Source organism: Melopsittacus undulatus, chromosome Z (genome assembly GCF_012275295.1).
Source record: "Melopsittacus undulatus isolate bMelUnd1 chromosome Z, bMelUnd1.mat.Z, whole genome shotgun sequence".
NCBI classification, from domain to species: Eukaryota; Metazoa; Chordata; class Aves; order Psittaciformes; family Psittaculidae; genus Melopsittacus; species Melopsittacus undulatus.
The window spans coordinates 46,514,196-46,524,637 of NC_047557.1; the positions used below are offsets into that span (position 1 = coordinate 46,514,196).

General features: G+C 39.9%; 1 protein-coding gene across 2 annotated transcripts in view; it reads right to left on the reverse strand.

Moving 5' to 3' along the window:
• The window catches only part of LOC101881939 (hippocampus abundant transcript-like protein 1), a 34,877-nt gene extending 25,313 nt beyond the window's left edge, over positions 1–9,564 (reverse strand). For both annotated transcript variants that reach the window (XM_034073157.1, XM_034073158.1), the window contains exons 1-2: positions 9,356–9,564; positions 693–788 (exon numbers count right to left, since the gene is read on the reverse strand). In XM_034073157.1, the coding sequence (XP_033929048.1) occupies positions 693–788; positions 9,356–9,532 (273 nt within the window). In that variant the 5' untranslated portion in view covers positions 9,533–9,564. The remainder of the gene's footprint in view (positions 1–692; positions 789–9,355) is intronic.
• Positions 9,565–10,442: the final 878 nt, after the last annotated feature.

Consider the following 10,442-nt stretch of genomic DNA (forward strand, 5'->3'; position numbering starts at 1 on the left):
TTATTTTATATGGAGTTTGGAGAAGAAAAATTAACTCAAAGACTTTCTAATCCCATAAAACCTTGCCTGTCTTATATTCAAAGTGCTCAGATATTATCTGATGAAAATGTGGACTAAAAGATTTTTGATGACTTCTCTCAGGCAGGCCTGATTTTAATTAATAATACCCATTTCTTCAGGCTTCATACCCTATCACCAAACTGCATTCCAGAACAGATTAAATACTTACAAAATCTACTTCTTATATAAAAGCCTTTACATTTTAGTTCAAGTTATACGCTTGCAAAACAGCCAGCCCACAATAGTGTACAAAATTAACTATGGAATGCATAGATTATTCAACTGTTATGACTGAAAGATGAACTACAGTCTTAGAAAAAAAAAAAAAAAAAAAACAGAATTTCCAAAGAATATTTATATCAATACACTAAACTGGTATTACCCTAAAAGTCAAATAAAAGTCAGCAAGTATTACAGTGTTTTGCTAATTTATATTTTACTATCTTTTAGTCTTTCAGCAGTTCAAATCTCAGCTGTAATATACTAGTATTGCACAGTGTTAAATGTGGAAACTCCTGGAATTCATTTAAAGAGGTAAGCAGAAAACATAAAACAAATTAAAACTGCAATTCCTAGGAATTAGTAAATTAACTTTAATTAAATTAAGAAGACAGCTGATCAGTGATACTTACTGTTAGCATTGGAGTTGTCAAGAGCCCCCAGGCAAAGAATTCTAGAAATATGACCACCACCGCATGGTACACACTTGGCCGACTAATACCATGTTGCTATGAAAGAAAAAAAATCATGAAGTGGTTTGTAAACATCCACTTAGTTACATGTGCAAAGATCTCTTAGAAACATACTTCTAGCACAGCCAGCTCTCAGAATGACCTATTACCAAGCCCTTGGGAACCCTAATAAGTCACACGAGGGTGGAGAAGAGTTATTACAGAACAACAAAAAGTCTCCAGAAAACTTAAGGACATTTGTTCCCTCAAATGCTTGCTGATTGAAGAGAACTATATTCCCAGTTCCTAATATTGCCCGGTACTGCTCAAACCTTCAATGTGCCTTCAGGCTTCATATCCCTTTGAGTACTATTCACAACCCTTCCACAGCAGTGAGACAAATGGTGTAACTCTCCTTGCTATCTCCACAAGAGACAATGAAACAGACCTCCTTTATGAGGTTCACATCACTGTTACAACAAAATTACGACAATGTACATAATCATAAGAGCAGTAGTTTTTGTATTTGAAACTGCACAAGTATGAAAAAGAAGGGGCAGCTTATGCCATCTGTGCAACTGCTTTCTGCTAACTGCAAGACCCAAGGACTGGGTCCTAGGGAAGAGATCTGGAATCAAGCATCAAGTTATTTTCAAGAAAATAGCTTATAACTGATCATACACACAGCCTGCACCACTAATAAGAAAGCAATAAAAACTCTTATTTTAAAATCAAAGAGCTTTCTAAAAATACTTACACTTCCTTTTAAGATGAACGTACCCCAGAAGTAATAGGTTTGGCTCATTTGTATATTGAGAAAATACTTCGTAACAGAACACAACTGCATGCAATTTACATAAAGAACATGAGACACACGTGAAAAACTGTTATAAACTTGAAGCATAAAGAGCTCCAGGCTTCTGGGACTAGACAATACAGGGATGACCAACTGAATTCTTCATTATTAAAAAAATTTAAATAGAATTTCAGAAATAGTGCAGATTCAGTAAAATACAAGTTGCTTTCATCATCCTTGTCCCCAACATTTTAAAGCTTTAATGTTAAAATTTAAGTGCCCTCAGGAAAAATTTAAAAAGCTGTTACAGGCCTATCTTCTATCCACACAGATCATCTTCAGATACAGCCCAGTGTGTGGGCTGAGAAACTATGTATTACCATTAGAATCCCTTTCAAATGCAGCTGCTGGTCAAGCTATTATACTTGCATAATCAATAATGAGCAAAACATTACGTAATCTCAAATGCTTAACAATTAAAGTTTAAGGCCATCATTATAAACTCTGAAGTCCTAGGAGTTCTAACAGAGTATCTACTATTTCTACAATTTTACACTTCCATACTTTCCACTGACACCCAATTCTTCAGAACATTTCTGCTGCTTTTATTAGAGGCAAAACAAAGCCCAAAGTTAATCTGAAGATAATTAGGAAAACTACTGGAATGCAATACAAAGGGTTTTTTGAAGCAGAACACAGCTGTTGGACATTAATAAACCCACGAGGAGTTGTCAAGATCATAAATCCAGCTGGCAAGGAATTGCTCATAGAAAAGGAGAAAAAAAAATCACAATACAGTATCAGTAAGAATAGACATTTCAAAGCAGAGCTACTACGAGTCACCCTAAAACATGTCACAGCAAGACACAGTTTTATAGCTAGTCCCAAATCTTCAGAGCAAAGCTAGAATTAACAGTATTCGTTTATTCACACCACTTTTAGGAAACTATTTATCTGTTAATTCAAATCTGTAATTTAACAATTAGAAGTTATCTGAATGGCTGCCAAAGCACCCTAACATCCAATTTCAAACATGCTTACTGGTTGTTGGAAAGAATGTACTTATTTCAGGGGAATTAAAAAAAAAAATAATAATAGTCACCACACAAAAACACAAGCAAACAAAACCACCTTCTAACTGCTCTGAAATCCTCCAGAGTGCAGACGACTCTACTAGACACACACAGCATGCTTTTTTGCCCACAGAGCTGCACAGAGACACACTCAAATAGTCTCAATACCCAACCGGAAAAGTTCTAGGCAACCTGCTCACGCCTCACAGCTGATCCTGCCCTGAGGAAGAAGAGGTCTCTTTGAAGCGCCTTTTCAGTCGAATAATTCTGTTATTCCTCAGCCAGTTAACAACCAAACTCAAGCTGAACTTCTGAAGAGACAATCACAGGAACCTGCCCCCCACACCCTCCTCTGGGAAATTCTCTCCCACCAGGCAGTAGGGTCTCTCAGGAGAGCCTGCTAGTTGTTTGTTCTACTTCCAGTACACAGACAACTCTGCAAACAGCACTCACAGTCCTACAGTATGCAAACCAACATTCAAGTGATTAAATATGAAGAGTTTTCTTTTTTAAAAAGTGTCTTCAGAACTATTCTCCCACTACACGTTAATTGCTACAAGTACTTTTAATTTACAGAACAACCAATCCACTCTGTCAACTCTAAAGTTTTCAAGAAATCAAAGAACTAAACAGAATCCGTAAAACATGTTGAGAAATATGCATGAACCATTCATACACGAACCCTGAAGTTCATGCCAAACCATAAAGCGCATTCCCTTTCCACATTTATATTCACTGTTCTTTCCTTAGTTTCTCCTGCAAATTACACTTCAAATGCACACTTTCCTGCTATGCGTCACTACATCACTATTTTATCATTTTAGCTGATTCTAGCACAGATATTACACTATCAGTCTGTCTCACTGCATTATGGATGTTCTTTTCTCTCACATGTTACCCAGGTAGTTCTCTAGGCATACTACATATTCATCTCTTTCTATTGCCTTTGTCTTTAATTTTCAAACTGAAGTATTTAGGAACCACCCTAATTCCAGCTGTTCCCCATGAATGACTCACTTATTGGAACTGGCAAGAATTCAGTGCAAAAAGCACCCAGAAGACCGCAGCTACTTTTGTCACATTAACTAACCACCAAAGTGATAATGTGCATAAACCACAACCTAAGACATATAATTTCTACCCAGTGTAAAATACACTGAACACAAGTGAAAGTAATCTCCAGTCCAGCACAGTCTTTAGCATTTCAAATGTGCTTTGTAAGCTAGAATATAAATCATAAACAATTTAGCGTATGCATTGTCCAAACTTGCATTTCAGTTGCAAAAGAAATGCCTTAAGCAGATTTGTATCTGGACATCAAGATAATTATACACTCACTCAAGAAAAAGCTAGGCTAAATCATATTAGAGTATCAGAATCACAATTCAATCAAAACGGAAAAGCCTGCACAGATTTTGTAAATAGACTGTGCCTTAAAAAATTCCCGGAGTTCTCAAAAGAACATGCATGTATAAAAGAGGGCACATTAATAAGCCGCCTGATAATTCAAGTAAACATACTGAAGGACCCTCACCAAAAGCTCTTAAAAAAAAACTGAAAAAAACCCCAAAACAACAACCAACAAACCAACCAACCAAACCCTATCTGTTCCCACAACTGAGGAAAGTTACCAGATGAGTCCCAGTGCCCTGTCCCAGTGCCTGTGTAGTTCAACATATTCATAACCGAGCTGTAAAAAAGCTGAAAGCGAAGTAAGTTCACTGATGACAAAAAACAATTCATGCTAGAAAAGTTATAGGGTAATAGTGAAGAGCATCAGAAGCTGAAGGAATCAGTAAAACAATCTAAGTGGCAGATTAAAATTAATGTAGATAAATTTAACTAATGCAAACATAAAAAAATAAAATAAAATTCCACATATAGGATGACTATTATTTAGGAATGTGATCCTAGAGAAAACAGTTCCATGAAAGACACTAGCTTAGCAAGTGGCTTACAAAAGTGTATTCAAAGATCTACCACATTAGAAAAAATATTATTATCATATCGCTGCATAAACATGTGGTGTGCCTATCCTAGCCCTCGGCTTCTGTTGTGCTAACCATTTTTATTAGATGTCCCTCTTATCCCATGAATGTTTGTTTTGTCCAGAAGCTTTAAGAAATACACATTGTTTAATAGCCTATTTTACAGAAGCACAAGTGAAAGAGGCCCACAGAAGGACACAGAACATTGCCAAAGGTATAGAAGAGTGGTGAAGTAAGCTCCTCCAAGCTATAGTCAAAACATCTGCAGAAAGATACAACTGGGATTTATTGAACTTGGAGTGACATGAAGGGCATGCAGAGAAAACAATTGTCATTGCCTTAAGCTAAAATACAAGAAAATCAGTAAAGTGGGACCAAACACACCAAGTTAAAATTGCAATATCCTGTTGGTGTCCAAAATGTTTTGACACTTTATTTTTCTCCTGGGAATACATTCCTGTAAACTGGATAAGTTTAAGAAGCAGGATTCTGAAGAACATAAAACATAAGAACATCATTTCTGCTTCAGGCCTTGAGGCTAAGGCCCTCAAAGGTCCCAGAGACCAATCAAGCACCCCAGAGAACAATAACCATACACCGTGACACATTCTGAGAACTCTGCTTTAGACAGTGCTGCATTGTCTAATTAAAACACAGGAATAATATATAGCCAGCATATTATGGTACACCCAATTGCCAGCTGATTTAAACATTGCTGAAGTTTTCTTCCTAAAATGTAGAAAGATGCACCACACTGAGAAGTAGCTCTAAAAAGCAGACTACTTAGTTAATTCACATGCTTCTCCGTGGCACAGACAACTGCTCAAGCTCATTGCCCAGCGGTTAAGTTTGGATCTTCAGCACTAAAGTATCAAGCCCTATTTATATAATTAAATTTCTATTCCTCTAGCCTAGCATACTTTCTTCTAGATGCAAAACCTTTCAAACTGCTAGAACATGGAGGATCAGTAACACAAACTTAGTGCAGCATAAGTGCCCTCTTCAGCATGAATATAAGCAACAGCGATTTGTTTCTACAAAGAGCAGCTAACCACTCCTGGCAATGGTTCAGAGTTCAGACTCGGTGTTAATTTAACATGATGGGAAGATTCAGAATGACACTGGCAACCCTGAGAAGGCAACACAGTTTCTCTCTTATTACTCAGATTTAACAGGGAAAACAACTTTTGGGGGGGAAACAATACTGTTCCACACAGGACTGGCTACCCAAACTGCCAACTTCAACAATATATTTACTACTTGAAACTCAATTTCCAAGCCAGATATTTAAAAAAATAACTTGATGGACTGAAAGTGTTTTGGTAAAGTCTTGTGACATTTCATCAAACTGCCTCACTTTCACCATTATATGGTTTTATTGAAGCATTAAAAACAAAAATAATAGCAGTAAGGGTAAAAACCTGTAATTCTGGCAAGTATATACCGGTTGTACTCTGCTGTTTAAAACAGTTTAACACATACAGGCTGGCAAACTTTCAAGATGTATAGTTCTGACCTTCAAAATGCATTCATTATGCTTCTAAAATACCACTGAGGTACTGGGCTTCACAACAGCTGAAGCATTTTACAGTGTCCGAGAACATGAAACTAATGTCTGATTAATTCTCAAAAGAGGTATATAGGTGTGTTTTATCCTCAGATATCCTATCGGGGGACTTCTCCCATAAGAGCACTTATTTAGATAGAACAGTATACTGTATTTTGCTAAAAAGCTTCCCTACCATGGCATTATTTTACTGACAATAGGTTGCATAGAAATGAAGCATGTGGTATGAATATTCTGAGTGTCATGCTAAGTTTTGTACTACCGGTGTTTATAATTCAGATGGAACAAGACTGTATAATCACTAACAAAATGTCCATGGCATCATTACTTCAATTTCTGGAGCTCACTGAAATCAAAGTAACACAGCCAACAGAAACCGATTTGATTCAAGTGAAATTTACTTAAACATACTACTATTCTTACTAGTTTTGAGCCAGTAACTCAATTATTAACTCGTTTGCCTGGCATTTGTATTTTAGTTCTTCAGTCAAGCCAATGCATTCAACAGGCTGAAGTTAGATACAGATAAATGAACAAGATAGAAGCTTGTTACTCCTAAACTGGAGGCGTAAAAAGTCTTGTGCAACCTGACAGAGTTGATCGTACTCTTTCACGTTGTCCTACTAATTTGGTGTGACAGAAGAATCAGAAAAAAAATTAAAACAACCTTCACAGAGCAAAGAACTGCCTCACCCAAATGACATTTCTTTATTTCCTTCTTTGTCAGCAGCCCGAAGGGCAAGCTTCTACTTTCAAATGCCAAGGATGGGCTCCCACTGATATCAAAGAGATCTCTATAGTTACATACAAAGCCACGATCCAGCCCCTCATATTTTAGTTTGTATAAGCTCTTTCAATAAAGTCTCGTTAAAGTTCTAGCAGTATGACAGCCACATGAGAATCACAGGAGGTGAAGAAGTGCAATAACAAAGAAAACAGACTGCTCAGTCAGGATTTGTGAAGCAGACCCTATAATTGTGTTATTGCTATATCAACGTACCGAAGACAACATTAAAGTTCCACGTCCTTCACTCTGGTAGGAGATGCATTACAGAAACACAAAGTCCCTTAAGGGTACAACTGGGGGGACACACACACACACACACACACAAACTATCCAGAGAGCAAAATCTGAAATCATTTTATAAAGACTTAATGCTACATTTTCAAACTGAAAAACATTCATATTTAAGTACTTAAAAGTCTTATTTTAATCCTTAATCCAACTTCAGCAAACATTCCATACTTTAATAAGAAACACAGGTTAGCACCTCTGTTACACACTTTTTCTCCATTTGAGTTTCACTCTTCAAAATTACAGAAAGAAATCAAAGTTGCTTGATTTTTTTAAATTTCTCTACCTGTGCCCTCCATTTCCCAGTCTCTGTTAATATTTAAATAAATTTGTATGGTTTTCCTTTATACAATGACAGCGTCATCTTTACTGCTTTCACCCCATCATCGATGTCAATAAAAATGAAAACTTAACATTTTTAACTGAAAAGTTAACAGGCTTCTTCTAGAGTTATTTTCCTATTCAGTCTTAAGATTGTCTTACAGTAAAGTAACAGTATCTTATGTACCTACCATTATAAATAGGAGCAGTACACAAACCTAGAACAATAAATACAGCATACAGCATACATCAGTCGCACTTCCCGAAGAAGTCCAGCCTGCTTTTTGGAAGGCATAACCATTTCTCAAGGAGAATTGAAAGACTCAAATACAAAAGTGATCCTTTACAGATGTGTAGCAGATACTTTGTAATTAACTTACACAAAATAACTTGACTAATAAATTCCATAGAACATTTTTTGTTTTTAAATCTTCTGTGGGTTAACCACTTGTTAAAAGCACCTTAATCCCTTCATCAGATATGAATAAGGAACAAAGAACCTACTGATATCAAATAGATGGGTTTAAACACTTATTTATTTACATTTTTGAGTTTTAGCCATATCACCACATTAATGCTATGCCATTAATTTTCAACTAAAGATATCACAAGTTCATTCACTTCACATTAACATAAAACAGTAAACTATCGCCTGTCCAATAGGAGAGATGCTTATCCTTAGGAGGTTAGATGGCACAGGTAGCAGACGTTGGCTCCCTCACACAAACTTAACTTCCAGAATGAGCGGTACCTGCAGCATATCTGAGTCTGTGAGTAAACTAATACTAAATACATTATTCAGGAACGCCCTAACATGAATACAGTCTAACAAAAAAAATATTAATAGATGGTAAGTAGGGATGTAAATAAAACTTACGCGATTTCAACTTGCCAGAAGATTTATCACGGCAAGGCTTTGCCTAGTTTGCTGTCTGTACCCCTTCAAAACCCACACATGACAGGATCGTCTGTTTTATTACTTCACTGTTTTGTTACCCCTGGGCTCCTCTACTCCCATTCTGCTCTGAGATCCCTGCCAACAAACAGGGTGGGCTGTATGATCTTTGATTCACCAGGCACAAAACAACTCACCTGTCTGCACCTACAGGAGAAAGTTCAGGAGATGTCATCTCAGATCGGTTTCAAAAGCATCTCATGAGCATGCACGCACAAAGTGGAAGGCTACTCAAAAGACGTTTGTGCTGTGAAGTAATTACGGTTCACTGCCACACAAACGCAACTTCGGATGCTCTCAAGCGCACAGACCATTCATTTCCAGCTCCTTTTATTTGCACAAAATCATATTAATGCTTAATGCAGTGGGAAGTGACGAAACAGAAAGAGCAGCAAGTTATCAGAACTGCGCTGTAACGGTATGGTTTTGGTTCACCAAGAGGCGCCTCGTAGAACTCTGAAGGAAATCTAAGCTTTACTTACAGACGCCTCGGATTTGTATGTTTTAAAAGAAAGCTTATTTACAGCCATTCGCTCCCCGGTGTCGCCTCTGCCCGGGGTGACCTAGCAACGAAACGCTGCAGCTAGCACAAACCCGGGGATGGCACAAGAAGTGGAACGGACAGCGGGGAACTCCGGGCAGGTGCTACCCCAGGTGCCTCCAGCGCAGCCGGCGGGAACCCGGCGCCCCGACGCACCCCGACTTCCAGAAGGCTTCCGGGGTCGCGGGGACACGGGGACGCCGCTCTGGGGAGTAGCTGGCTCCCCACGGGGGGAGGCCCGGTGGGACAGGCCGGGCCGCTGCCGCCCCCCGCAAATCCCAGCAACCCCAGCCCCACCCCGCACTTACCGTGCCGCTGCTGCTCGCCTTCAGGCCGACCCTCTTCATCAGCATGATGCAGCCGCCTTGCCCGGCGGCACCGCCGCCCTCCCTCACCGCCAGCACCGCCGCCGTCTCCTCCTCCTCCTCCTCCTCCCCTTCCTCTTCTTCCTCCCGGGCCGGGGCTGTCTGCAGCTCGGGATTCATCTCGCTCCCACCATCCTCCCGGAGCGGCGGGACCGAAGGAGCGCCGGGGGGCGGAGAGGCGGGGCGGGGCGGGGCAGGTTGGAGGCACCCGCCCGCGCCGCGTGCACGGGGCACCGCCTCGAGGCTCACGTGACCTCACGGCACCGCCCCGGCCCGGCCACGGAACTGCTCCTTAGCGGCCGGAAGCTGTGGGGCAGTCTGTCGGGGTCCCCAGGCGGGTGTCCGGCGCAGGGGCCGCAAACCTGGCTGAGCCGTTCGCCACCAGGCAGGTGCAATCGGAAGCTCAATGTCCTCTCCCTTAAGTACTACGAGGGCAGCCGGTTATGAGAAGTATAACAAGATTTCATAAGAAGTCAGCTGATCAAATGTGCATAGATGGAGTACTTTGAGATAATAAAAGAGTATGGCTGCTAACAGTGGAAAACGCATGCATCGCGCCAGCTGCCCATCCAGAGCGCGCCGTTCACCAGACAGCTGAATATGGCCTGTGCATGTTCAATGCGGAGAGGGTTTCACCCTGGAAGCCCTTGCTTCTGCCTTGATGCATTATTGGGCTCAAGCCTTTGTTTTAGCTGGTACCTCAGGTGTTCTCCGCTGCTGAGTACCAAGCTGTTTATAGTTTAGGAACTTACCATTTCACTAGAATAAGAAATTATACTTGAAAACGCCATTTCCTGTGTGCTGTGTATATCAAGCTATATACTTGATAGATATAGTGCATAGTGAAATTTATCTTTCAGGGTATCTTACACCACAATTTAACAAGAATTCTCTTTTAGCGAAGTAGCGTGCCTTTACTTGATCGCATTCCTGTATGTGACATTTTTTTGAAGCTCTGTTTTTCTTAAGACATCGGTACTTTAAGAGGAACATTGGAATACCCTGAGCTAAATGGATAATGCAAAATTAT